The sequence below is a fragment of the Semicossyphus pulcher genome, unplaced genomic scaffold, assembly GCF_022749685.1.
Source record: "Semicossyphus pulcher isolate SPU_LCO1_2020_fin unplaced genomic scaffold, fSemPul1.0.p SCAF_23, whole genome shotgun sequence".
Classification (NCBI taxonomy): domain Eukaryota; kingdom Metazoa; phylum Chordata; class Actinopteri; order Labriformes; family Labridae; genus Semicossyphus; species Semicossyphus pulcher.
In genome coordinates, this window is record NW_027211697.1 from 9,619,887 (window position 1) to 9,635,073 (window position 15,187).

Below are 15,187 nucleotides of genomic sequence, written 5' to 3' on the forward strand. Positions count from 1 at the left end.
CTGGTAAGTAGTGTTTTTTTAAATAGTGAGATTGAATGCAGCTTCTTTTTGATGATTTACAGTAGAGTGGTGGTGGATTAGCACAGATGCACGTGCAAGATAATGTTACAAGGATGGAATTATTTCTCAATTCAAACGAAGTTGACCAACATATGCCAAAATGAGCAGGTTCGACATTTTCAGCACTCTCTCTTATATTAACTGTAGTGTCTCATTGATTCCCGGTACGCAGTTTGACTGTTTGCAATGTAAGATATTGTTCTTGCATGTGCGATTTCACACTATAAACTCCTAATCTGTAGCTGTGAAGAGTTTCATCTTTAGCCTTAATGAAATTCCTGGCTTGACCTTATTCTCATTGGATTTCCATTGAGATGGATTTACATGATTAATTATCGGCGTTTAATAATGTATTCAGCTGAGTATTCATACCTCTAACGTGCTAGAAGGAAAAGTCAAAGTAAAACTCGTGGTCTTAAAGAGTGACGAAGAAAATGATCATGGGAAAAATCTGTCAACCTAAAGTGGCAACTTAATTAAATCAGTGTGTCTCCTGTTGCTCTTTTAGCAGGCCACTTTATTTCCTCTTATTGGCTGTTTTCCTATAGAAAGGATACCTGTTGCACGTTTAAATACAACTGTTTGCAAAGTAATATTTCTTAATCGATATAAAATATGATTCTATACGAACAGAGATCTTGACCTCAGAAACAGAGCCACTGCATGCTTCATGGAGGGGTTTTATGATGTTTCTGGAATATCATTATCACATGCTTGTTTATCTTCTACAAATCAAATCTGCTTCTCCCAACAGGTTTCCAACTGTTACATTATACATCATACTCTCCATCCGTCTGACTCCGTCAACACATTTATGGATAAAGAGGCTCTGTTTTCATTGATTTTGTCTCCTGGTCACCAAAACAAGAAAAGAGTCCAGGCCATGTCCACCCTCTCCTGCCTCCATGGTGAACATGATAAACTGGCATCATAAAACCTCTTATGTTATTGGCATCAAACGAAGTTGTCAGACCATGTTTGCCTCCCGTGCATTGGCAGTGACAAGCACTTCAATCTGACTGTGTTGAGGCTATTGGCAGTTCAGTGATTCCCCCTCATTCAATTACTTAGGATGGGATTAATTTACATCCATGCCCACCCCCTAATAAATTGAAAAAAAGTGTCAGCAGAGAATGCGAGCTGATCATTTAGCAGCATGTTGAAGGGCGAGCATTTCCCCCAGGGAGAGCTTATGACTGGAGGGTGTGCGGAGTGATTTCCCTTGGTAGCAGAGCCTGACCAAATAAACACACACGGAAAATCTGGCCTCAAGTAGAGAGTGGAAACTGCCTGAGGTGCTCTTTTTTACACACGCTATCAATCAAGGCTGTTCTCGAGACAGAGGCTTCAGATATAGATCTGTAAAATCCCCTCAGGTGCGACTGGCCTGAAGGGTGATTAGAAAAAGGACGTTTCCTTTTTCAAAGAGACTTAAGTGAGCATGCCTTACCATCTAAATCTGAAATGTGAGCGGATAAGCTTTTTTTCCTGATGGATAACAGGGATTTATTCCTGAGACTGTTGGATAGTGTCTCGACAGTCATGCGCACGGTGCAGCCACTCGTCACATTTGGATCAATTCGTTCAACACACATACATCCGTCAGCAAAAGGTCTATATACAGGAAGGAAGAGAGATTACACTCAATAACTGATGAGGATGATGACTATAGATCTCCCTCTTCTTCTTCTGGGAACATAAAATCCATATCAAGTGGAACGGTTATTTTATTCTCTGTAACTAATTTAAAATGAAAGGTTTCTTTAAAGTATATTACAGCTACTAACACGTCTTTATGTGTGCAGGTGAGATGCCATAACCCCTGACAAACAGAGAGACACAGTGAGGCATCATGGACTCCTGGATCTTCCCATCGTTCCCTCCGAACCTGTCGGAGCACCTCATGTACGACAGCTTCATGCAGGGCAATGAGTCCGACCTGCACGGGAACTACACGGACCACACCTTCAACAGAACCAGCACGGTGGTCATCACCTGCCTGTACTTCCTGGTTTGCGCCGTGGGGCTCTGCGGAAACGCCCTCGTCATCTACGTCATCCTGCGCTACGCCAAGATGAAGACGGTCACCAACATCTACATCCTCAACCTGGCCGTGGCCGACGTGCTCTTCATGCTGGGACTGCCGTTCATCGCCATCCAGTTGGCGTTGGTCCACTGGCCGTTCGGCCCGGTGCTCTGCAGGGTGGTGATGACCGTCGACTCCCTGAATCAGTTCACCTCCATCTTCTGCCTGATGGTGATGAGCATAGATCGCTACCTGGCTGTTGTGCATCCAATTAAGTCTACAAAGTGGCGCAAGCCTCGCATGGCCAAGACGATTAACGTAGCAGTGTGGGGGGTGTCACTGATGGTCAACCTGCCCATCGTTATCTACAGCGGCGTCATCACGAAGCACGACGGCTGCTTCTGCACCATCGTGTGGCCCGAGCCTCAAGAGGCCTACTACACAGCCTTCATGTTCTACACCTTCATCCTGGGCTTCTTCCTGCCGCTCATGGTCATCTGCCTCTGCTACCTGTTCATCATCATCAAGGTGAAGTCCTCGGGCATCCGCGTAGGCTCCTCCAAGAGGAAGCGCTCGGAGAGGAAGGTGACGCGGATGGTGTCCATTGTGGTGGCGGTGTTCGTCTTCTGCTGGCTGCCTTTCTACGTCTTCAACGTGACCTCGGTGACGGGAACCATCAGCACCACCCCCATCCTGAGGAGCACCTTTGCTTTTGTGGTGGTTCTAGGATACGCCAACAGCTGCGCCAACCCCATCCTCTACGCCTTCCTGTCAGAGAACTTCAAGAAGAGTTTCCAGAATGTTCTGTGTCTTAAGAAGGTGGGAGGGCTGGATGAGGCGGAGCGCAGCGACAGTCGGCAGGATAAGTCTCGGATGATTAATGACCCCACGGAGACTCAGAGTACTCTGCTGAACGGCGACCTGCAGACCAGCATCTAAAAGGAAGGTGACGGGACTCACTTACAAACAGATCTGTGTGACACTAACAGTCAGCTCCAACATCTCTAAATCACATCAGAACAGGGGAGGATGTGATAAAACACTGAACAAGGAGCTCACAAAGGAACATGTCCCTTATCCAGTGTAAAGGAGAACAAAGCACCAACAGAAATGAAACATAAAAACATGTCGAACTGGACTGCTCCTCTCTCTGCCTTCGACATATTGACGGATCCATGGCTGTAAACAAATCCATAAAGACATCACCAGTAGTTCAAACATTGTGCTATATAAGCTGTAAATGAAACAGAAATCTGTCCGACTGTTGTTATCGACTCTGAGGTGAGAGAGAGCGGACACTAACGCCCACTTGCAAACGGTCCCCTTGGTGACATGAATTTCCCCCGGAGAGCTGAGATCATATACGTAGTTTACAATAGAGGGCCTGCGTCGAGTTTCCACAGATCTTTATTGTGAAAAATCACATAAATGTGGTCGTATGCTGTAATACAGTTGTTAAAAGTGGCAACATTATCATTCCTCTGTTTTTGCTCTTGCTCGTCCGCAGGATATTTTCTCCTGAGAGAAGTTTTACTGTAAATAACCGAGAGACTGTTTTATATTTGCTGTCACTTCATCGTGAAACACTCTAACTTGGTGATATTTAATGATTATTTTTCACACACTGAACATAACGAGCGAGTGCTGTCGACAAATTTCATGCGATAAAAACGCATCAGCTGTGAATAACAGTGTTAAATTAGCATCCTGAGTCACTCGCCGCTTCACTATAGCTACATGCATAATTTACATTTCATTATTAGATCTGGCTCAGCCTATACGCCGAGCCAGCTTTTAACCAAAGTGCTGCTATAATGTATAGAAACTTGTATATCATGTAAAGTAGCGTCCCTGTAGGGAAATTCATAGCTTTGCCATTATATATGTATGACATGTAATACTCTTGCTGTCATTGTTTGCAGCTGTTTCAGTAGCTTTTACAGAAAAAAAAAAGCCAGACTGCATGGTTCTAAATTATTCAAAGTGAGTGTTGAGTTGTGGCTCAGCTTCATGTTTTTTACGGCATCTGAGAGCATAAAACCTGCTCGCATAACATTTGGTGAATGATTATTTTAGTACCGTTTCCCTCCTCCTATCTCCAGTGGGTGTCACGGGTCCCATGCAACCTGCAGACTGACCTATTTAGGTATCAAACCCAAGTCATATCCAAGAAGTAGTGATTTAGAATATATTTAGGCGTAATATATTTTAAACGCACGTTCAGATGATTGTTTTTTCACTGTTTTTATCAGAACAGTTTGTGTATCTGTGTACGGAAGCCCTTAGCGGACATGCATCCGTACATGTTATTTACTAGAAGGTATTTCAGGCCGTTTTCTCGAGACTTATTATTCACGTTCTCACGAGATAACGAGGGGGCACCACCGTAACGTCAGATGATCATAACTCGTATCCCCAGAGTTGTAAAAGCACAAAACGAACATTAGCCTACCTGATTATTGTGGGCAGAGGGAGCCACCTGTGATAATACAGACCAGGACATGAGTCCACAATTTGTTTTGTTTTCTAGATCGCCCTTCACGAGAAAAATCTCAAGAAAACAACTGAAATTAACTCGTTATCACGAGAAAACCAGCTTTGTTATACGGAGATAACGAGAAAAATAAGTCGAGATCTCAAGAAAATAACCAGAACTAACTCGTTATCACAGGAAAACAGAGTAAATAAAATGTCCGCAAAGGGCTTCCGTATTTTTACACTCCTTAAGGTCAGCTCTTTTCTTTAACTTTCATCAGGGGACTATTTTTTCCTGCTTCGCATTTGAAGCCACTTGTATTCTGACTTTGTATGCTAATGTCGACCCATCCTCCTCTTATGATCCGTGACATGTACGAGGCCACGTTTTCAAGTGTGGTTTCTGTCCCCTGGTGTCTTGGAGACGTGAATTTGTGAAGGGCTAGAACACTCCTCCTGAAGAGGCTTTGGTGTTCCTTATCATTGTCACTCTGCTGCTCCAGGAGTCCATCCTCTAACTCCCTGTCTGTTGCTGTACAGTCAGATTACTATCTTTATAAAACATTTATGCTACGTGCGCAGGCACCCTCATATGCACCAAAGCCTGCGACAGATTATGATTTATGTGCAATGACTCCTGAGTGTGTTGTATTGATTTAGATGTCCCATCGAGACGGTTAAAAATATGTCACTATTGATATTTAAATATATATGTATCTATTGACCTCAGTACGCTGCTGACAATGTGCATTTAACTTCCTCATATGTGTCAGTTTTAATGCACAGAACGCACACACACACACATTGTGAACGCCAAGCCATGACTAATCAAATTCCGTATCAATCCCTCTCCCCGCAGTATTGTGGAATTTGTAAGGTGGTCTTATTACCGCCGAGAGACACGGCACACCTCTTGTGTCTTATATTTCCACAGCAACAGCGGATGAGGCTTTTGGTTCCATGGTTACATTCATTAGCATAATAATAAAAGAGGGATGACTCCGGACGTGAATAATGAGAGAAGACATTGCTCAGATGACTGAAGAAAGAGAAACATAAAGGGTGCATTAGCATCAGCATCCACCGAGCTGTGAAACATCTCAGTTACATAAAACCTGGTTTACGTGTTAGGTAGTGTTAAAAAAATGTGCTGTTATTAATGTAGAGCCGAAGCAAACACCACGCTTTATGTATCATAATGCAGACCGGACACATATTTTGTCCACTATCATCCCGCGGTTGTAGTGATTAATTTTCCCCAACAGTGCTTAAAGTTTTCAGCTTTTATTGTTTAACATTTCTTAAGACTTTATTTTGCAGCTTTTCTACTTGTCCCACCTGTGCTTAAGTTAAATGTGGTTTTTATGATGAGCCTTAAATGCTATATGTCTCATAAGCTTTGGTAAACATCCCCACAGATGTTAAAGGTTTTACTGTTTCTGTATATAACGTTTCATCATGTGTTTCATCCGTTTTCTGCTCTGTTCAATTATATTGACAAACCACGTTTGTTGGCACAAACAAAGGTTGTGTTAAGTTGTGTTTAAACTAAATAAAGTAAGTAAGCAGTGTCATTTCTTATTCTGCTGCAATATTGAAGCATATCCCACCTTATGAAAAAAGAATTAGTCTAAAAGATACCAAACTGTGGGTCGGCTCACAGTTAGAAGGTTCCTGGGTCAGACATCGGGGGCCTTTCTGTGAGGAGTTTGCATGTTCTCCCTGTGCATGCGTTCTCCGGCTTCCTCCCACAGTCCAAAGACCTGATAGATGTGATTGACACTTAGCACCACATCAGTGGTTTTTAAAGTGGGGTCCTGGGAGTCCTGGGGGTCAGCAAAATAATAAAAATAAATGTATAATAAATTATGAAATTGTGCTGTATCATTAAAAACTGCATGTCAACAGATGAGGTCCATTTGCGCCAATGAAACAAGCATATTGTGTCCATTACTCCCGCCCACATTAGCTTTGGACCAATAGAAACCGATGTGACCGTGACACATCTCGTCAGTCTGTCATGAATCACTCAACTCACTCAGGTCGAACCGTTCCTGCGGCTTCGTGCTGCTGTTAATTTTCTGAAAGCTTTTAAGATCAATTAGTTGGAAAGTATAAATGCTGTCAGGTTCAGTCCGCAAGGAATTAGAATAAAATGAGCCTCCTGTTTTAAAGTATAGAAGTGGTATTAACATGATTCAAACTGAAATGTTTTTCTGATTATCACTATGAAACAGGTCTGAAGTATTTTGGTTGATAAGTTTTACAGTACAAATAGTTCCAATGGCATCTAAGAGTGCAAATGGTAGTAAGCATATGCTTAATCAGTGTTACGATTATGAGGGGGTCCTTGGAAAATGTTCTCCCCTGTAAGAGGTCCTTGGCCCCACAAAGTTTGAGAACCCCTGCTCTACATACCAGCATTGCACACAATATAAAAAGGTCTTATTACATCATCTGAACTTCTTAGTTTGACCACAAGGTGGCGCCACAAGCAAATATATAACTCAAGCTTCTCTCAGGCCTGACATACTGTAACAGTGAGTTTAAAAAGCCTAAGTGAGAGCAAATGTTCACCAGTGCAGATCACTGTATTAATGTACTCTTGGTGAATTTAAGGTCCTCTACAGTCTTTTCCACCATGCGAGTACACGTGCAGTAACGCAGGGCTGTTAAAGCAGACAGCTTCAAACACCTGATCTTCAATTCTGGGACATGTCCTCTCAAAATAAAAGGGAAGCGTGAACGGAATAATTAGACAAAAGACAGCACATACACATTCCAGTTTTGTTCTGAGTTTAATCACTGAAACGGATAATGAAGCTCTCCTCTTCCTTTTCGTTTCAGCTGCGTCCCTGAATGTCCTTGGGTGGCCTTAACTGCTCCACGATACATCGAAACCATAGTGCGAACATTTCAAAAGTCTTTGATTTTACTGGTCAAGAACCCGCCGTCGCCCTCTAGCTGAGGTTATGCAGCAGACCAAAGGATATGCATGTTTGTTTTCAATTACAGAGCAGCTTAACAACCAGGGGGTTGTGGTTTTTTTTTTTTTTTTATGTGGCATTATTTTGTGAAAGGTTAGAGCCCTCATCTTATACATGAGTCAATATTTTTTTATTCTGAAATTTCTTATACATACACGATCAGTGATATTCAAACAAAACAGACCACAACACCCTGATGTGTATGTGCATTATCTAAAGTCTGACTTGACAGCATACTGATTGAATAGAGCACTGGGTTTACTGCACTGCAGAGGCGAGACGCGCCACGAACCACACCGGTCTGCACCAGCCACACAGTTGCCATGGAGAAGATTAACACTGATGGATTCAGAGCCCGGCTGTGGTCGCACAGTGCCCGTACACGTGCGATGTGTTTTAGCCTCTATATATATTTCACATGATTCTCTTCTCATCCCAAAACTACAGAACAAAAATCATGATGGGGCCTTGAGGCATTACCGAGGGCAAATTTTTCACATTGTATAAGATCATGAGAGCCCAGTCGCATGCAGTGTTGGTAAATGGGCTTCTTTTTTTCTTCTTTTTTTTTTTTTTTTTGCACAGAGCATTCAAGGTGTTTAATGAGGAGAGACCACAGCATTCTCACATATAATAGGACCTCATGTGGAGTTCATGTATTGAGTCTTCTCTTCAGAATGCCGTACGAAAACCCAAGGCTCACATTCAACATACAATTCATTAAACAGCAAAAGGTGAGCCAATTTAATCACCACCATCGTTATACCAACAATTCCACAAGAATGAAAGTATAATACGTCCAAAAACATTTCCAGTACCAGGACAGCGAGGGACATATGACTGTACTGAAAATTAAAAACAAAAAAAAGACACTGAAAAGAACAGTATACAAAATTCAATGCGGTGCTAAAAAACAAAAAAATAGATATTCCCTGCCCTCAACCAGACTTAAAAATAAAAACAATCAACACAGTAAATAATGGAACATGAGCACACGCAGGTCCAAATCTGCTTAGTTTCCATGGCAGCTCTTCCCCAGCAACTGGCAAAGGCAGCGTCTCTAAGCTCTCCCATGTTTTCTTTGCTCTTAAAAAATAAATGTATACTAGATTCATACAGTATTTTATAACTAAAGTCACAAATGATAAGAATCATAATCATACCTTGAAAAATGTTCTTGCAAAGTTCATATAATACGATGATTCTATTCTTCTTTTTTTTTTTTTTGCATTCAGTCCCATTATGCATATGACAACAAACTGTCCTCCATGATGACTAAGTTAAATGCTTGGTCAGTTGAAACAAGAGCACCATGGGAGAGAAATGGAGGGTGTGTGTGTGTGTGTGTGTGTGTGTTGGGTGGGGTGGGGGGGGGGAGAGGGGGTCAGAATACTGTAAGAAAAAAATCCAGATGTGCCCGATCAACATGACAGCCGGTCAGGCTCAGACTCTGTCCCTGCAGCAGGAAGGGGACAAGAGAGAGAGAGATAGAGATAGAGAGAGTGTGAGGGGTGTGCGGGGCCTCTTTCCCCTCTGCCCGAGCCTGGAACCGACGACAACCTCCTCCTTCCTTCTCCTCCTCCTCCTCCTCCTCATTCAGTTTTGTCAAGTAGATGCCAAGAAGTAGCTCAGTGCTTGATTTTTTTTTTCTTTTGAAAGGTTGCATGATTTCACACGTCTTTATTTTTTTTTTTAAGTTTTGTCCTCCACAGCCGGAGGAGCAGACTGGTAAGTCAAAGAGTTTCAGGTAGGTTTGTGTGTTTTGTGTTTCATCCTGTCCCCAGTCCCTGGACTCTCTCTTTTAGAAGCAGTGGTTCTTCGTGGTCAGTGGTCTCGAAGACTACTCGTACTCGAGGAACTGTTTATGGTAGAATAAGAGATACCTGAGGAGGGAAAGGAAAGAAGCATTAGATTTCATCCTGTAATATGTTTGGCTGACTGCTGGGGTCAGCCCTACACACGGGTCTGTATGTGACTGACTGCCTGAGTAACTGACTATCTGAGTGAGTGAGTGAGTGAGTGAGTGAGTGACTGTACTTTCAGAGCCGTAGAGAGAGAGAGAGTTGCGACATTGCAATGGCGGATCATGGAGCATATTGGACCTCCACTGACCCGACTCTCTCTATACGACTCTGGATACTTTGCTCGGGGAGTAGACGGGGCTGCTCCTCTGCTGCTCGCCCGCTGTCCTCACCTACGTCCGCAGCGCGCACCTGCTTTCAAACACTTTGTCATCAGCCTCATAAGGACAGTGCTTGTAACACATTGCCCACGAAAGCACACATTGACCTGATGCGGTCAGCCACATACTAGGTTTTGACCTAGTCTTGTTTTTAGTACTGCTAATTAGGGGTGGGTGATATGACCTAAAGTTTATATCACAGTATTACTTTTCCTTCTGGCGGTACTGGTATTATATTGCAGTATTACAAAATGAAAAGGTTCTCTACTTAAACCATGATTCTAGCTCTTTTTGCTCTATTGTTAATGTAAGTGAACACATCAATGTGTTTTCATGTAAATATAAACAATTAACAATTATACTTAATATTATTTGGGACTTTAAAGTCTATTTTCTATTTGACAAAACAAAAATCCTCCTACTTTTACCACACTTGGTTCAGCAACTACAGCGACTTGTGGGCTGCATCTGGGTTACTTGTCATCTATCGTTTCTAATGGTGTTCAAATGTATGTTTAATCAGCGAAACAAAACAAAGTGAAGCCGCTAAACGTAAACACTCCGTGGCAACTCTGCTCCGTGATCGGTCGGTCCATGCGGCCACAGCACCGGGACGAGGTTCCGCTAAGAACGTGGACACATTCACCAAAAAGCCGACTCTCGCAACTGTGTGTCTGACTCAATCATCCCGCCGACGTTACATGGGACTGCTGCAGCGTTGCGCGCATGTGAGTGACACACACTCTGCATGCAGGGCGTCAGATCTCTGTGTGCTCTGCAGAAGAGTGTGTGATATCAGACAGACTTTTCCTGTAGATAAGGTATGGAAAACGTGTATGAAAACCGAAACGTGTGTGTTTATCACAGTATTGACGGTATTGCGAAATCCATGTCGTAGCAGAACGTGACGCCGGTGACAGTGTGAAACCGATATACCGCCCACCCCAACTAATGCCCTGTGTCCATTCTTACCCTTCACTATCAAGTACATCCTTAATGCTGGCCTTGGTGATTATGGCATCATCACATTTGAACCACTGGTCTTTGTGCTGGCGGATGAAGCTGGTGTAGTGGCCACTCTCTAATGTGCCTTGGTGGTTGACCACCGCAAACAAGGAATACCTGCAATTCAAACACAAACAGTTCATTTGTCTTTGTACTTTCCTCTGACTTTACTCGAACACAAGCACCACAAAAAGCCCCATTATGCTCCTCATACATCGGTGCATTCATTTGTGTATACCTAATCAAGGGGCAACTTGCACACTGAGCATTGGCGCCACTACAGGCAACCTGTCAATGGTATTAAGACAGTCAATTCCTAATAAATGTCCTGGAAAATGAAAGCTATTGTAACTGCCATGGATGAAGAAAACTAAGCAGCTTTTAATAGGCTTCAAATTAATTTCATTTGGGAAAGTCACAGCCGGTTGCTTCAGGTCATTAGCCTGTGCTGCTGTGCTAGAGTACACATTTCTACTATGATGTCACTGCTGCTGTGAAGCGACAGGGTGTTATTAAATCAGTTCGCTGTAAGACATGTTTTCAAAAGGTACTCACTTATTGTCGTTGTTTAATACATCAACCGTCTGTTGATACTGCCCGTTCATTCTGCTCTCTTTACTGCAGTGAGAGAGAGGAATAACAAGATGTTAGTGTTGATAATGCTGCATGCTAAGCATGCTACACTTGCACATGAATCCACTAGGTGGCAGAATAATCCTATCTATGAAAGCTGATGTTTTCCCTGCCTGTTCACCTAATGATCTTTCTGTCTCCGAACAGAGCTGAATGGATGCTACAGCCAGGGGTGGGGCCTGGTGCTGCATGCTCCTCTGATACTAGTAAATATTTAGAGGGTGCATTTCATAATGCTGTTTTTTTGCATAGATACAGATGTGCATGTCACATATCTGTAGTTTATTGAATAGTGTGTACATATGCAAAGATTAATATATAACAAACCAATTAAATGAGCTGCTACACGCCGTTTATAATACAACCTGTTCATTCTGTGAACGCTGGCCATGATTCATTGCATCTGTAGACAACGGGGTGCTTGCTGGAGGCTTACCTGGATGCCATGAAGGGCGTCATGTCCAACTCTAGTGGGAAGGAAACGTATGTAGTGATCTTCCTCCGCAGTTTAGCAGAGTGCTCAAATCGCTGGGGACGGCCAGAGAGGGAGGATGAGACGCGAGAGAGAGAGAGGGGGGGGGGGAAGGGGCAAGAGAGACAGAGAGAGAGAGAGGGAGTGAGAGAGTGGGGGGAGGGGAGAGAGAGGACACATATTTAGAAATAACAGGCGTCATCATCGCGATATACAAAATACAAACACAGCAAGTGAAAAGTGAAAATGCATGTTTCTCACCCCGGCCGTCACACGTTTACGCATTCGTAAAAAGATAATAACAGGCTTGGATTGATCTGCTTCCTATGAATATCATAAATACATTATAGGCCTCTGATACCGTTAATATAAATAATACATGGACAATGGAAGGCTGTGCTAGTCATTAAAATCATAGGTGTCCTGGGACACAGTGTGAAAGGGCTACAGGGTAGGAGGTAATGCACCAACAACTGAATCGAATCATGAACACACCTACGCACAGGCAATGTACCAGACAGCCAAGTCACTGCAAAATCTGAACTTAGCCTGCAGCAGATGTGAGGCAGCATACACACAGGGCAAAATGGGGGAGATGTTACTGCATATAAATATATCTATATAGTGCAGAATGCGAGGGCGCAGTGAAAAAATAACACTGAAATTAAATAGGACGAACCTGCAGATAAATAAACAAATAAAAAGCGAGGATCACATCACTCAGCTCTATTTACAGACACCGTTTTTGGAGTAATGAGTATAATTAGACGTGTGAGTGATAAGAGCACCATATACCCTTAAATAATCAAACTGTGAGACGGTGACAGATAATGCAACGAGGGATAATTGGCAGCACGCTGTCGCCGGCTGACTCACTTTGAGATGGAAACATGCTACGATGGGGAGCTTCTTCATTGTCAGCTGTTTGGTGGACTCCTGGTAACTATGGCAACCGCCGCATTTGATTTTGGCACTGCTTCCTAGATGCTCGGGCCGCGTAAACCTGCAGAGAGAAGAGCGGTAGGGATAAAGGAGGGGAGGAGAGGGTGTATGAAAGCAGAGAGAATGTGGGCAAACATGAGACAGGAAGTGAGAAGTGAAGGGACACTCTTATGGCTGTAATACCAGGGTGTTGTGCAGAGTAATTAAAATATACAGCTTTCAGTATCACAACAGATGAACATACAAAAAACACATAATATAAATAAAATACATACCATAATATAGCAATACACAAATTCTAATTTAAAATACAATAAGCTTTAAATGGGCACATTGTTTTCTGCGTTTCCACAGCGGCTTAAAGTCTTGGGAAGATTATGCAAATCGGGCCAATGACGTATGGAGAAGCATTAAAAAGCCCTTTTACACTGCCAGTTCAAGGCGGGACTATTGCGCCTCTGTTACGTTCCGTCTTCTATGTAGAACGAACGGAGGCGGAACAGTGGGGCGAAGTCGTTCCGCCTCTGAGCCGGCATCGGACTTACTAACAGAGTATTTGAAACACTCGCTGTTTGTTTACACCTTGCGCACGTCTTGCTTCCGCAACGCCGCAACACTATTTAAAAACACACACTGGGGTGACTTTACCCCGGCGTTGGGTGTTCCAATGTAAAATGACAAAGGCTGCATGACGGCGGAGCTTTGTTACGGTGCTCAGGTGGAACCGCAGTGTAAAAAGGGCTAAAGTAACTGCACTGACACCACCAGTCCAGTGGGTGGCAGTAAGAAGAAGATGAAGGCCATAAAACGAGATGAACGGGTCGGTATCATCATTACTGCGACACTACAGTTAGCCTGTTAGCATGGAGGACATTCAACCTGTGCTGTTTGTGATGGTGCTTTATTGCATTGCAAATCGATTTCTTGAATCAACACTGGAAAGGAGACAAGTGCTGGTAGCAAAGCGGATTAATATTGATAATATTGACAACAGTGAGCTTGCATCTGCAGTCTTTTAAACATGGCGGGTGGAATAAAACACTGAGTACACTGTGAGGAACGTACTACCCCCTGAGCAGGGACTTTTCAGGGGGTAGACCCTGGTTCCTGCTTTCGAAATGCACAGAGTTCCTCAAAAGGTTCTAGTTCCTGGGGAAAATTCCTGCTGTCGAAAAGCTCCTTAATTTGAGGAAACATGATGCGTAAACATCTCAAAACTAAGAGAGTAAACTTACTCAAATGTAGATTGTATCTTTTAAATATGTGATGCAGTGATGCCATCGGATGTTTTTTTTGTCCATGATCTTGCTACTGATTTCGCCCGCAACACCTAGCTCCAGTCCTACAGCTGTGCAGCATGAATCAATCTGAAATATGAGGGCTTGTGCTACAAATCCGCCTGCAGAGTTTTGGTGCAGCCACTCTGTACGTCAGCCCACCCAACCCAGAGCCCTGCTGGTATTGCCAACGCCTCTATCACCACAGCAACAGCACCAACCAGTTCTGTGCCTTTAAGAGACTTGCTGCAGCAACTAGGGGTGTGTGAGGAGCTGCAGTAAAAAAAAAAAAAAAAAAAAAGTCAGAAGGAAAGGAGGCGAGAGAAGGAGAGGGGGAGGATGAGACGAATGCGAGAGGTAGAGAGTGAGGGCATGGGGGAAAGGGAATTAGGTGGAGAAGGGGGGGGTGGGGGGTGCGCAGGGGAGGGATGAAATAAGATAAGGAGAGGAGGGAAAGAAATTGCAAGAATGAAGCGGCAGTGGAGGAGATATGAGAGGTCACACCTGCTCTGCCATCCTGGTGATGCTTGAAGATGAAAACGGGGATAACAGGGTGGTTGTGCCTGAGCAGGCGACACATGTGACCCCGCGAACAAGTGGAGGATGAATGAGATTTATTTTTCTACAAGTGGAACGATTGATACCGCTGAATTTTGAGAGGTGGAGGAAGGCATATGGAAAAATAAGCCTATTGCGAAGAAAATAAGGAGAATGCTGCAGCACCTCCTATGCTTTTCAAATGTTGTCCAAGACATCTTACATCCTGGGGTGCGATTAAACCTTTATCAACTGAGATAACTGGAAATGTAGTTTAGATGGATGTCAAAATAAATAAAGAGAAAAGACAACAAGACAAGCTGTACCTGCGTAGGCAGTCTGTGAGCGTGGTGGACCCTGACAGGTGGCTCTCTCCGTTCACTGTGCTGCCATCCCCTCCAGGGCTGAGGGGCCAGAAAGGCGTGGATGAGCCAGGTAGATCCAGACTGATGTCCCAGAATGGATCTATCGTTGTGGAAACCCCACTGCAGGACAAAAAAAAAAAAAAGAGAATAGGGAGCCAACGTTTAATAAATAGTCTCTTTGTGTGTGTGTCACTTATTACAGGTCATGATGAAAGGATGATGACAC

The 15,187-nt window shown here is 43.5% G+C and overlaps 2 protein-coding genes across 4 annotated transcripts in view; one reads left to right on the forward strand and one right to left on the reverse strand.

The window, feature by feature from the left end:
* The first annotated feature begins 1,912 nt into the window (after positions 1–1,912).
* LOC138603029 (somatostatin receptor type 2-like) lies at positions 1,913–6,386 on the forward strand. The gene has a single exon (XM_069674682.1). The coding sequence runs from the start codon at positions 1,913–1,915 to the stop codon at positions 3,023–3,025; it is 1,113 nt and encodes a 370-aa protein (XP_069530783.1). The 3' UTR covers positions 3,026–6,386.
* Positions 6,387–7,340: 954 nt separating this feature from the next.
* Positions 7,341–15,187, reverse strand: part of usp22 (ubiquitin specific peptidase 22) — a 28,706-nt gene continuing 20,859 nt past the window's right edge. For all 3 annotated transcript variants that reach the window (XM_069674229.1, XM_069674227.1, XM_069674228.1), the window contains 6 exons: positions 14,923–15,081; positions 12,717–12,843; positions 11,805–11,896; positions 11,291–11,353; positions 10,703–10,852; positions 7,341–9,431 (listed from right to left, as the gene is read on the reverse strand). In XM_069674229.1, coding sequence (XP_069530330.1) covers positions 9,389–9,431; positions 10,703–10,852; positions 11,291–11,353; positions 11,805–11,896; positions 12,717–12,843; positions 14,923–15,081 — 634 coding nt within the window. In that variant the 3' untranslated portion in view covers positions 7,341–9,388. The remainder of the gene's footprint in view (positions 9,432–10,702; positions 10,853–11,290; positions 11,354–11,804; positions 11,897–12,716; positions 12,844–14,922; positions 15,082–15,187) is intronic.

Coding starts and splice junctions, on each gene's coding strand:
- LOC138603029 (XM_069674682.1), top strand. CDS start 1,913: ATGGACTCCTGGATCTTCCCATCGTTCCCTCCGAACCTGTCGGAGCAC.